Raw genomic sequence first — 13680 nt, 5'->3', positions numbered from 1 at the left:
CCAGGGATTCCCTGCTCCTGGAAGGAGGAAATCCACGCCGGCTGGGATGCTCTAGCAGATGAAGCCACCAAGCCCCTCTTACCTGAGTTGTTCTACCCTGTTAACAGCACAGGTAGGAGCCATGGGAGAGCTGGATTCTCCATCCCGTTTTGTAAAACGAGAACGGCTCATACGGGATTTTCAGTGACTGGGAGCTATGGACATGAGACAGGATCTGAGGCTATGTCTGCGTTTGGGTGGCTGGGGAGGGAAAAGACTGCTCAGTTCACTGTCATCTCTGTTGATCCTGATCCACTAACCGGGACATGGGTGGTGGTGGGTGCTTCTCTTCCTTTCCTGTTGAAGATTCTGCCTATGGAGACGGACAAAAAACCCCAGGGGAAGCAACTGCAGACCCGTGCAGACTACTTGCTGAAACTGCTCAGGAAGAGTCTGGAGAAGAAAGGGACTGTGCAAAGTGAGGAAGAGGTGAGTATGACCACCTGCCAGATGTTCTGCAAGCTCTGCATGGGACTGAGACTTGGTCTCACAGAGTTAGGGCAGGAGAAGGTGCTCTCTCTAGGTGCCACACAGAGTGGCATCCTGGAGTCAGTCAGGTGCTGCTTTGGAGGTTTCCAGTTTGGTGGTTTGATTGGTAATGTCAGTAGAAATGCTACTCTAGAGGCTGGGTGGTGGTGCACCTGGTTGAGTGCACACATTACAGTGCACAGGACCCGGGTTCGAGCCCCCATTTCTAACTGCGGGGGGGAGGGAAGGTTCATGAGCAGTGAAACAGTATTGCAGGTGTCTCCCTCCCTCTACTCTCACTTACAAAAGGCATTTTTCCTCTCTGAAATGAAATCTCTAGGGAATCAATGATTCAAGAAAATGGGTGTTTCTTTGTGGTGCAAGATACACATAAGGCCTGCAGTCTTTTTATACAATCCCACCTCCCCCGACAAAATAAGCTGTACTCCATTGGGTTTCCTCGCTTAAATTATATGACTCCTGCTGCTTCAAAGAGCCTTGAGGTTTATTGGTCTTACTTTTGAGGAACTTGATTTGCAGTTCTGTTATCATTTTCTTTGAATTTTCAGGCCAAATTAAAAAAACGAAAGCCTCGAGTCAAAAAGGAAAACAAAGCACCTAGGCTGAAAGATGAACATGGAGTTGAGTTTTCATCTCCCAGACATTCAGATAACCCATCTGAAGAGGGAGAAGTGAAGGTATGCGGCTGGGTCCCTCGTGGGAGTTAATTCTTAGGCTACATTTATTGTGCCAAGTCATACAATGGTTTGGACTGTTTATGTTCAGAATGGGCAGAATAAAAGTATAATAGATATGTCTTTGTTTAACCTATGAGGAAAGAGTAGACAGAGTCCATTTAAGTTGACAACTGCCTATATAATATTGGGTTGTTGGAGAAGTCATGACATATTTTTCTTTTTTTCTATTCAAAAATGTGTCATGGCTTTTCTAACAACCCAGTAGGTAATGGGAGTAAGTGAGGGAAATCACGTGTATTTTAACATGGCACACACAGCCTCATTGTTGGGAAAGTTAAGGAGGATGGGGAGCCCAGGCTTGCTGGGGTACTAACCAAAGGAGACAGCGTCTCTTCAGTTCAGTTCATTGTTGAGCCAGAGGAAACTCAACTGCACTGCAGTGTGGTCCAAGGCCTGAACGTTTGTGACTTGAATAGGAACAAAGTGAAGTGTAATTAGTATCATTCAATGAGCTGTTTCAGTGACAGCACTGATCAGCTCCATGGGTGTGGAGTGGATATGGGACCTTGCATGGATTAGGGCCATACATAGTTGAATTCAGGTACCAGCACCCTCACCGATGTCTGGCTGGCTATAGACAAGCATATGCGATCTTTTGTCTTTTTTTTTTTGTCATCTATGAAATGGGTGCCACCCATGTTGAAGGATACTATGAGCATGGAATCCTGAATTCATCCTTTGCAGGCCTAGCTGGTGATTGCAAAGAGTCTGGAGGTCTGAGCGGGAGTGGTCTAAGGGTCTGCTTGAGACTAGGCTTCCAAGTGCCAGGGTAAACTTTTTTTTTGGGGGGGGGGGGAGGGGCACAACTTCTCTAGAGATGAACAGATAGAAAATTTGTGACAGAAGCTTAAATCACCCTGTTTATTTTCTAGGACGATGGCTTAGAAAAAAGTCCAATGAAAAAGAAACAAAAGAAGAAAGAGAATAAGGAGAACAAGGAGAAACAGATGAGTTCTAGGAAAGACAAAGAAGTGGATAAGGAAAGAAAGAAGTCAAAAGATAAGAAAGAGAAGGTATCATTGTTGCTTTCTTACTGAGATACCTGAGGCCCTTAAAAGAGTCCCTTCTGGGTTGGAGGAATGACATTTATTCAACTTCATGTAGATCTCAATAACTTGTAATATTTTTGTTAATATAAATTCCTACATCATAGTATATGTTCATTTACAAGCCATTAATAAAAGTTGCTACATGATATTCTACAAAAGCTTCACCAGTATATAATTTTGACCTTGTGATACTTTTGACCATTTTATGGATATGAGAATAGGAACCAAAATGGCATTGATGAAGTTGAAGTTATAATATGTGCACATCTCAAGATAGATATGGAAATGATGTCCAATTAAGCTATTAATCATGTAGGTTTGACTTTATTCTGCCTCAGAGGCCATTATTATTATTATTATTATTTTATAAACTGAGGTCTCTGTGTTTGCCCACTCTGACATAGGTAAGAAGTCCAAATTGCAAAGCAGGATTGCACAAACGATAATGACTCCTTGTAACTCTCTTTTAAAAGCCTAAAGGTGGTGATGCCAAATCTTCAAGTAAATCAAAGAGATCTCAGGGTCCTGTCCATATTACAGCTGGAAGTGAGCCTGTCCCAATCGGAGAGGATGAGGACGATGAACTGGACCAGGAAACATTCAGCATAGTAAGTCCTAAAGCCTAGGTAAACCTCACTCAGTGCTTGCTGCTGCCCACACCTCCTCGGGGCCAGCTGCAGCCTCCATCATTCTGAGCATGGTGTGTCACTGGCCCATTTAAAAAAAAAAGAAATCTGTATATTTGGAAGAAAAGAGAGAGACGGAGAAACAGTAAAGCCCCACTTCACCTTCATTGGTGCTGTCTGGTGCTCTCCTGAGGTTCTGGCATTGAACCTGAGACCTCATTATGGGAGCCATGCACTCTACCTGCTGACACCTCCCTAATACCTGGAAAGTACCTTTATCTATTGCCTCAGTGACTCTTTATATTATGAAAAATTTTGAAGCCACAGAAAAAATTCAGCAACAAAAAAACATTAATGTTTTGAGTTGTCAGAAAAGTCATGATGCATTTTTATATAGAATGCCATGAGGGCCCACATATAGAATGAAGCACAGGGACCTGTTCAAGGATCCTGGTTCGAGCCTCCACTCCCCACCTGCATGGAGTACCTTCACATGTGGTGAAGCAGATCTTCAGGTGTCTTTCTCTCCCTCTCTATCTTCCCCTCCTCTCTTAATTTCTCTCTGTCCTACCCAATAAATGGGGGAAAAAAATGGCCACTAGGAGCAGTGGATTCATAGTGCTGGCACTGGGTCCCATTTGATAACACTGGAGGCAAAAAAAAAAAAAAAAAGTAAAGAGAAAATAGGTCATGATTTATCTGACAACTCAGCAGATACCATGAAGCCTTTTTTTTTTTTTTCCTCCAGGCTTATTGCTGGTCTTGGTGCCTGCACCATGAATCCACCGCTCCTGAAGGCCATTTTTCCCCCTTTTTGTTGCTCTTGTTGTTGTATCCTCGTTGTGGTTATTATTATTGCCATTGATGATGTTGTTCATTGTTGGATAGGACAGAGAGAAATGGAGAGAGGAGGGGAAGACAGGGGGAGAGAAAGATAGACACACCTGCAGACCTGCTTCACCGCCTGTGAAGCGACTCCCCTGCAGGTGGGGAGCGGGGGGCTCGAACTGGGATCCTTACACTGGTCCTTGTGCTTGGTGCCACATGTGCTTAACCCACTGCACCACTGCCTGACCCTCACCATGAAGCCTTTTAAGTCTGTGTCATAAAGACTCAGGTTATAAAATTGCAACCCTGATATTCCTAGCTCTAAATCAGTGCTTTCCCCTGTGCCCTTCTCAAAACCAACTATAACTCTAAATTTGATCACTATTCTCTTGTATTGTAGAATTTTGCTTCTTAGTGTCTCTGGAGAAAGTAATAGCTCACATAATTATCCAGACCCTGTTTGTGTGTTTATATATATTTTCTTCACAGCAGTCCTATGAAATAGGTGACAATTTTCATCTTCAATGTTAAAAAATAAGGATGGAAGGAGCTGGGTAGTAGTGCAGCAGGTTAAGCGCACCTGGTGTGAATTGCGAAGTGCAAGGACTGGTGTAAGGATCCTGCATCAAGCTCCTAGCTCCCCACCTGCGAGTGGATCGTTTCACAGGCGGTGAAGCAGGTCTGCAGGTGTCTTTCCCTCCCACTCTCTGTCTTCCCCTCCTCTCTCCATTTCTCTCTTCCCTATACAACAACAACAATAGTAATGGCAACAATAATAACAGCAAGGGCAACAAAATGGGGAAAATGGCCTCCATGAGTAGTAGATTCATAGTGCAAGGCACAGAGCTCCAGCAATAAACCTGGAGGGGGGGAGGCAAGGATGGAGAGAGTTAAGTAGCATATCCTGTATTGAATAGAGTGCAGAGCAAAGATAGGCCCCAGGCAGGAGAACCTAGATTCCTCACTATTAGACCACACAACTGCCCATGGACCCCCCAGAAACAATGCCTGCACTCTCTGTGTTTAAGAGTATTAAGTACCACAGCATTTGAGAAATGAGTGAATAAAGACTGTCCAGGACTTACACCTCATTTTCTGACATTCATTCCTGTCCCCTGGCTTTCCTGGCTCCTCCAGTGTAGGGGATAAGGATGGGTTTTCCTGTAAGCAGGGAGAGGCTCTTTGCTGCAGTTGTCTTACATGTCCATTTTGTTCCAGTGTAAGGAGAGGATGAGGCCTGTGAAAAAGGCGCTGAAACAGCTGGACAAGCCCGACAAGGGGCTGAACGTGCAGGAGCAGCTGGAGCACACTCGGAACTGCCTGCTCAAGATTGGAGACCGAATAGCAGAGTGCCTTAAAGCCTACTCAGACCAGGAGCACATCAAGCTGTGGAGGAGGTAACCTACTCCGTACAACTAATTGGACTGTGTGGGTACTGGGGTGGGGGTGGTGAAAGTTTCCTGCTTTTGGTTTAAAAAATTCAACATAGAAATCTCATGAAATTACCTCCACCCCCTTCCCAAAACAAACAACAACAAAAATCCATTGGCAACATGCATTCCCATTGTCCTGAAATGAGCCACCCCATTGAGACCTGTCTTTGAATGGGTAGGGTGGTAACATTCTCTTATAAGAGAAAGACTGGCTTTTGACTTGTTCATTATTTCCACAATAAAAGTCAGTTCTGGGGCAAGGTGGTGGCGCACCTGGTTGAGCATATACATTGCAGTGCACAGGGAGTTCAGTTCAAGCCCCTGGTCCCCACTTGCAGGGTAAAGCTTCACAAGTAGTAAAATTGCTACAGGTGCCTCTCTCTCCCTTCGTGTGTCCACCCCCCTCTCAAGTTCTCTCTGTCTATCCAAAATAAATATCAGTTCTAAAACCTGAAAGGAATAGAAATCATAATTTTCACTGTTTTGCCCATCTCAGTTGATATTCAGGTAGAAGATAAGTAGCTCGTTTATCTTCTCCCAACATGTGAGTTGAAATGAAAGTTAAAATTACTAGAGCTGTGAGATCTCTTAGTAATGAAAAAATGCTAGGGATCCTTTGATCACTTTTGATCAATCTGGAGCTTTTGTTTGCAGAATATCATGGCTTATGCATATTAAGATATCTGCTCTTGGGGGCTGGGTAGTGGTGCACTGGGTTAAGTGCAAGGACCTGAGCAAGGATCCTGGTTTGAGCCCCCAGCTTCCCACATGCAGGATCGTCGCTTCACAAGCAGTGAACCGGTCTGCAGGTGTTGCTCTTTCTTTTTCCCTCTCTATCTCCCTCACCCCTCTCAGTTTCTCTCTGTCCTATCCAATAAAAATGAAAAATGTCCACCAGGTGGATTTATAATGCTGGCACTCAGCCCCAGCAATAACCCTGGAGGCAAAAAACAAACAAACAAACAAAATAAAGGTGCTCCTGTCATTTTAAGCATACAAGATTGCAGTTTCTCAAAGGTAACATGAAATCACTTTATTTAATCCACAGTTATTTTGAATCAGATGCTCTGTGGTTTAAGTTATCTTTGCATAATGTGCCCAGGCTTGGTGGGTTTGTTTTGAGTTGGAAATAGGTTTGAGAAAACATTCTGTTTTAATGCTATCATAGCATGCTTCACACCCAAATTAGAAAAGAGAATCCAGTTACTTTTCTTCCACTTATACTGTTAACTCCCCCTTCCTGTATCCACATGACTCATCCCTGTTAAGAGGTAACAGAAGGGAGTTGATTAAGCGAATGATTAAGCGCAGGTGGCGCAAAGCGCAAAGACTGCTACAAGGATCCTGGTTTGAGTCCCCAGCTCCCCACCTGCAGGGGAGTCGCTTCACAAGCAGTGAAGCAGGTCTGCAGGTGTCTGTCTTTCTCTCCCCCTCTCTGTCTTCCCTTACTCTCCATTTCTTTCTGTCCTATCCAACAACAATGACATCAATAACAACAATAACTACAACAATAAAACAATGAGGGCAACAAAAGGGAACAAATAGATAAAATTTTTTAAAAAAAGATAACAGAAGTCACCTGAGCATATGATAGAGCCATGAACTGAGCTTCTTCCTAGACACTGTGCCTAGCTGTACATTACTGTGCCAGGCTCTCATATCCTGGCCAGCAGTACTTCATAAAAAGACATTACCAGGCCTGAGAGAGTGTTCATCACCACTCAGTGGTGGGAACTGCAGGACCAATGTACTAGGTGCTCCCACGAGGAAGAAGCACCTGCCCTGCGGAAGAGCAGTCGGGACGGAAAGCTTTCCTGAAGACTCGGGCTCTAGGGAGGGTGAGGAAGTGCAGAGAAGGCATGTTTAGAGGAGGAGTGCACAGGCTTCCACGAAGACTTGAGAATGGGTCGTGGGCCTGGGAGGACCTGAGCCCAAGGGTGTGACATAGTATTTATTTATTTACTTACTTACTTATTTTTCTTAGCAGAGCACTGATCAAATATGCCTTATGGTGGTGCTGGGGATTGAACCTGGGTCCTCAAAGCTTTAGGCACAAGGCACAAAAGTTTTCTTCATAATGATTATGCTGTCTCTGCAGGCTGGTTAGAGGAATTAAGGGCAGCTTGTTGAGACACTCGCAGCCCTGTTTCAGAAGGACTAGGAAGAAGGTTGTGGTTGCTGTGCCTGTGCAGTGCATTTACTAGATAGGGGACCTCTCTAATCACCCCTTCTGTGGCCTGGCAGATGGGCACTCCTCAGAGCTTGAGAGCTCACAGCACCTGTTATATAGCTCAGCGCAGTGCCTTTGTCTTCTCACTCCAGATCCCCACTCTTCAGTCCTGAGGACTCTCTGCTTTGGCAGGCAGAGCTAGGCAGTAGAACTGGTGGGGCTCTTCCCTCTAGATAAGACAGTCCCTGGTGGTGACTGGGTGGATAGGAGGTGCTGAGAAGCTGCCTGTGCCGGTGGTGGCACAAGAGGACACAATGCAGGGGGCAGAGTACAGGAGTCTTGGCTGAAATAAATAGAGCAGTATCAGCCGTCACCAGAGTCCTTTCTCCAGTTCCCTCAGCCAAACTGTGATGATGGTAGCAGCTGAAGATATATCGTCAATGCTGAGACCTGAGAAAGTATCTCCATACCCTAATTTCTACACTTGGAGGAATATTCCATAGCAAAATCCAGTTGCTTGCCGTTCTTAACAAAGGAAGAAAGGTTTATTTTTAGAAACTATGATAGGGGTTGGGTGGTGGTGCACCCAGTTAAGTACTCATATAACCATGTATGAGGACTCGGGTTTGAACCCTCGCTCCCCACCTGCAGGGGAGTCACTTCACAAGTAGTGAAGCAGGTCTGCAGGTGTCTGTCTTTATCCCGCTGTATCTTCCCTCTCCTTTCAGTTTCTTTCTGTCCTGTCAAAAGAAAAAAGAAAAGAAAAAATGGCCGCTGGGAGCAGTGGGTGCTAGTGCCAGCAATTAATACTGATGGCAATAAAAAAAAAAGAAAGAAAGAAAGAAACCCTGTGATTTTTCCAGAACCATTTTCTTTTTCTTCTAGGAACCTGTGGATTTTTGTTTCCAAGTTTACAGAATTTGATGCTAGAAAATTGCATAAGTTATACAAGATGGCTCATAAGAAAAGATCACAAGAAGAAGAGGTAATTAAATATAATCCATACAGATAAAGACAACAGAACACATGCTGCTTTTCCCTGGGGAGATCATCAGATTGATGGATAGTTGGTACTAGAGAAGTTGCTTGGCCTCTAAGTTGACTTTACGGATTGTGGCACAGGTGTAGGGATGTGAAAGAGCTGCCCTCAGCTCATCCTCCCAGACAGCGTGCTCTTAGCCTGCATTTGTTCTGCAGCTCTCAACATGCTCCACTGACAGTAAGACCCAACAGATCACACAGCCAGTGTGTTGAACTCAAACTTAAAATCCCAACAAGAAGTTGTGGTTTGGGGTTCTGAAATCCTGGAACTTATTTACCAAGCCCTTTTCTTCTGTGTGTACCTGTCTTGTGGTGGCTGACAAAAGGTCCTGATGGGCAGGGGGCCAAGTGATATTGCACCTAGTCGAGCACATGTGTTCCCATGCGTAGAAACCCAGGTTCAAACCCCTTTTCTCCACCTGCAGGAGGGGAGCTTCATGAGCATTGAAGCAGTACTGCGGGTGTCTCAGTTACTCTGTCTATAAAAAAAGAGGGAAGGGTGGGGCCAGGAACAGTAGATTCATCATGCAGGCACTGAATTCCAGTGATAATCCTAGTGGCAATATATATATATTTTTAAAGTGCTGATAAGTAATAGGACTGTGGATAGAAAATACTTTTTCTGGGTAATGTGTCTGGCATCCTTCCTTCTTTTGTGCCTGGGACCCCACTGCTCACAGCAAGGAACAAATATGAGCAGGTTTCCAGAAGTCTCCTCTCCTCCTGTGGAATAGTGGGGGGAGCCACAGAAGTGACAGGACAGAGCTTTGGCCTCAGCCTTCTTTAAACAGGCCTGTCCTCTTTATTATTCAGACCTAGACAACTGCACCTTAACTGACTTCTCCCTCCCCCTCCCATCAGCTTTTAGCCCCAATGCCAGTCTAGGAATATTGACTACCTCCTCTGACCTTCAGCTCTGACAAGGTAGACATCGTAATGTCTCATTCTCTACTATCTGCTCAGCACAGGAAGGCATTAAGATTCATGCAAAGACATTAAGAGAAGATACACAGATCTTCTCAAAAGAATCTAAGGAGCTCTGTCTATCACCCCCTCCCCTCTTGATTTCTGGCTATCTCTATCCAATAAAGATAATAATAATAATAAAAAAGAATCTACGGAGCTCAATAAGAATGTAAACATGATCAGGGGTAGATAGCATGGTGGTTATGCAAAGAGACTTTCATACCCGAGGCTCCAAAGTCCCAGGTTCAATCCCCTGCACCATGATAAGCCAGAGCTGAGCAGTGCTCTGGTAAAAAGCAAACAAGCAAACAGACAGAAACCAAAAAAACAATGTAAGCATGCAGGTTGGACAGTGGCATACCCAGTTGAGCCCATATATCACTATGGTCAAGGTCCAGGGTTCAAACCCCCAGTTCCCACTGTGGGGCGGGGTTGGGGAAAACTCGTGAGTGGGGAAGTAGTGCTGCAGGTATCTCTTTCTCCCCTGCCCCTCTCAATTTCTGTCCTATCAAATAAAAGGAAAAAAAAAAACATAAACATGTTTATAGTGGAAATGACTAATGACTTGATGGCCCAAGTATACGGAACAGATCAGATAGATCATAATATATCCATACTGGGGTTACATCGTGAGAGTATTATAACCATGCATATACTGCTGTGGAAATAACTGTTTACATGAGATTGTCAAGATGTATTAGGTGCTAAAAATAATTTTAAGTGTATGTGTATCTTTGTATATGTTGATATGTGTGTTATATTACATATATCTTTTTATATATACAAACACATAGACACAAGTCTGGGTGGTGGTGTTCCTGCTTAAGCACACACATTACAGTGCATCTGGATCCAGGTTGAAGTCCCTGGTTCCCACCTGCAGGAGTGTTGTTGTGCGCCACGGAGAAGAGAGAGAGGAGGTCCCGAGCGAAGAGGGAATACAAATCTTTATTTGCGCTGGCACCTCAGAGTTGGGTGCTAGAGAAGCAGGTTGGGCCACATGGATGTAGCGAAAATGGACGCCTCATGCAGTAACCTTCCCTGCGTCTGAACACCGGAGTGAAGTGCTGGCAAGAGAGCGAGGTGCGGAAGAAGAAGGGCTTTTATAGGAGCAGCTTTCCCGAGAATGGGAAGGGGGAGGAGTGACCAAAGCACTCCAAATATCACGGGGGAAATAGACAGTGCCCTGAGGGCACAACATGGCGAAACAGGCGCTCCGAGAAGAGGGAACTAGCAGTAGCCTGAGGGGACAACGTGGCAGATGTGACTGCATCGCACAATATCCCAGCACACGAGAAACTTCACAAGAGGTGCTACAGGTGCCTCTCTGTCTGTTTCCCTTTCTTTATTATTGTTTCTTTATTGGGGGATTTTCTTTCCCTTTCTGTATCTCCTCCTCTCTTAATTTCTCTCTATCAAATAAATAAAAAAGATTAAAAAAATACATAGTCATACATATGTATGTACACACATCCAGTGGCTTAGAAAGGCATGGACAAAATTGCTAGCAGTAATTCTAGGAACTAAAGAGCTCATGGGTACATGACATATGCATTGTCCATGTTGGAGCCCTGGTACATGATGTTGGAGGTGTCCTGGAACCCAGGGAAACGCTGGTGCTGTGGTCATTCTATCTGTCTGTCTGTCTCTCTCTGATCTAAGAAAAAGGGCCAGGAGTCGGGCGGTAGCGCAGTGGGTTAAGTGCACATGGCATGAAGCACAAGGACCCACATAAGGATCCCAGTTTGAGCCCCTGGCTCCTCACCTGCAGGGGAGTCGCTTCACAGGTGGTGAAGCAGGTCTGCAGGTGTCTTATCTTTCTCTCCCCCTCTGTCTTCCCATCCTTCTCCATTTCTCTATGTCCTATCTAATGATGACATCAATAACAACAACAATAATAACTACAGCAACAATAAAAAAAAGTGCTTGCTTTGGCAGCACATATACTAAAATTGGAACGAGGGTGTCAGGCGGTAGCACAGGTGGCGCAAAGCGCAAGGACTGGCTTAAGGATCCCGTTTCGAGCCCCCCTGCTCCCGACCTGCAGGGGAGTCGCTTCGCAGGTGGTGAAGCAGGTCTGCAGGTGCCTTTCTCTCCTCCTCTCTGTCTTCCCCTCCTCTCTCCATTTCTCTCTGTACTATCCAACAACAATGATGTCAATAATAACTATAACAATAAAACAACAAGGGCAACAAAAAAGGGAATAAAGAAATAAATATTAAAAAAATAAAATTGGAACGATACAGAGAAGGTTAGCATGGCCCCTGCGCAAGGATGACAGGCAAATTCGTGAAGCACTCCATGTTTTTGAAATCTGAACTCTTGGTCTGTGTGTAAAAAAAAAAAACTCCTTCCTTCACCCCCCCAAAAAAAAAGAAAGAAAAAGAAAAAGGGGGGCAAGGTAGTGGAGCACCTGGTTAAGTACACATATTACAGTGCACAAGGACCTGGGTTCAAGCCCCTGGTCCCCACCTGCAGGAAAAAACTTCACAAGAGGTGAAGTAGAGCTGCAGGTATCTCTCTTTCTCTCTCTGTTCCCTTCCCCTTTCTTTTTTCTATTTATTTATTTATTTATTTATTTTTATCAGAGGACTGCTCAGTTCTGGCTTATGGTGGTGAGGGATATTGAACCTTGGACTTTGGAGCCTCAGGCACGAGAGTTTCTTTGCATAACCATTTCGTTATCTACCCTACGCCTTCCCTTCCCTTTTGATTTCTCTCTGTCCATATCCAATAATAAAATCCATGCTCCTATGCCATTCTTTAAAATATTTTTTTTTTTGGATATGGACAGAGAGAAATTAAGGTAGGGGGAAGAAAGACCCCTGCAGACCTGCTTCACCGCTTATGAGGCAAGCCCCCTAAATAAATATATTTTTAAAAAAAGCTTAAAAAAATGAAAAAGAGGCCTGGAAGTGGCTAAACTGTACATGTGTAAGGCTTCAGTTCTGCCCAAAACAAGAATAAAACTTCCCTTGCTGCTAAAATTTTACATTCCTCACATGTCTTTCTTTATTGTTATTGTTTTCCCCCTGATGTTCCTATATGGTGTGTTTTACTTGTTTGGTAAAGAAGCGATGTACTCAGGTGTGTGGATATTTAGCTCAATGACTTTGGCACGGGGAGTAGCTTCTAGTGGGCTTGTTGTGCTTTTATTCTAGTTAGCATAAACAAGTTGGTGGTCCCTACTTAATGAAGATCCTGGGAGAACACTAACAGCCCAAGCACCTGTGTCCCATGTGACATCGATACCCACAGTGCGTGGACGTTTGACTGGCTTGCGTAGCCCAGCAGATCAGAGCAGCACATGGGCCTTGAACTTGTGGGAAGAAACTTAGTGATTTTTGGTGAAAAGATCACAAGGGAAAAGCCAAAAAGGAAAAGAAGGGACCTTTAGAGAGGATGATTCTTGAGAATTCAGTCCAGATCTTGAGCGTCTTTGACTTCCTTTCTGCTACAGGAGCAAAAGAAGAAAGATGATATGATTGGTGGTAAGAAACCATTTCGACCGGAGGCCTCGGGCTCCAGCCGGGACTCCTTGATGTCTCAGTCCCATACCCCTCACAACCTGCACCCCCAAAAGCCTCATTTGCCTGCCTCCCATGGCCCACAGATGCACGGACACCCAAGAGATAACTACAATCACCCCAACAAGAGGCACTTTAGTAACTCAGGTGGGTCACTCAGTAGAGTTTTTCATGGACTGGGGGGTAGGGGTAGGCAGCAAAATAAGAATCATTAACAAGAGGATAGCAAAATGAGTGAAATTTAAGATGGGGTAAGTTAGCTTTTTAACCCGTTCATATTATCAGAAACTAAAAATGAAGTGCACATAAAATAGTAAGAGTGTGAACTAGTACACTTTGCAAAAATTAATCTAAACTGTCTAAATCCTTTGGCAACATTAATTCCTTTTCCAAAGTTTTATGCGTGATATTGTTGATCTTGTCTTTCTAGTCTTACCAGAACACTGGTCAGCTCTGGCTTATGGTGGTACTGGAGCTTGAACCTGGGACCTCAGAGCCTCAGGCACTAAAGTCTTCTTGCATAGCTGCTATGCTATATTCCCAGCCTGCTGGCCCGGTCTTAATGGTTTAAAATTGAGTAATTTGAATGTTCAATGATAAAAGCATGGCTAGATGAATACTGGGCTATTTGTATTCTTTTTTTTTTTTTTAAAGATTTTATTTATTTATGAGAAAGATAGGAGGAGAGAGAAAGAACCAGACATCACTCTGGCACATGTGCTGCCAGAGATTGAACTCTGGACCTCGTGCTTGAGAGTCCAAAGCTTTTATCACA

At 44.3% G+C, this 13680-nt stretch overlaps 1 protein-coding gene and 1 non-coding gene across 4 annotated transcripts in view; both read left to right on the top strand.

Annotated features, from left to right (window-relative positions):
- CHD2 (chromodomain helicase DNA binding protein 2) overlaps positions 1 to 13680 on the top strand; it is a 102212-nt gene that overhangs the window by 75749 nt on the left and 12783 nt on the right. For all 3 annotated transcript variants that reach the window (XM_007517932.3, XM_060179349.1, XM_060179348.1), the window contains 7 exons: positions 346 to 468; positions 1077 to 1205; positions 2138 to 2278; positions 2788 to 2922; positions 4987 to 5165; positions 8257 to 8356; positions 12839 to 13052. In XM_007517932.3, the coding sequence (XP_007517994.1) occupies positions 346 to 468; positions 1077 to 1205; positions 2138 to 2278; positions 2788 to 2922; positions 4987 to 5165; positions 8257 to 8356; positions 12839 to 13052 (1021 nt within the window). The remainder of the gene's footprint in view (positions 1 to 345; positions 469 to 1076; positions 1206 to 2137; positions 2279 to 2787; positions 2923 to 4986; positions 5166 to 8256; positions 8357 to 12838; positions 13053 to 13680) is intronic.
- LOC132535210 (U6 spliceosomal RNA) lies at positions 11583 to 11687 on the top strand. The gene has a single exon (XR_009546979.1). It is a non-coding gene; the product is annotated as a U6 spliceosomal RNA (small nuclear RNA).

Source organism: Erinaceus europaeus, chromosome 20 (genome assembly GCF_950295315.1).
Source record: "Erinaceus europaeus chromosome 20, mEriEur2.1, whole genome shotgun sequence".
Lineage (NCBI taxonomy): Eukaryota > Metazoa > Chordata > Mammalia > Eulipotyphla > Erinaceidae > Erinaceus > Erinaceus europaeus.
This window is presented reverse-complemented; position numbering and strand designations above follow the sequence as displayed.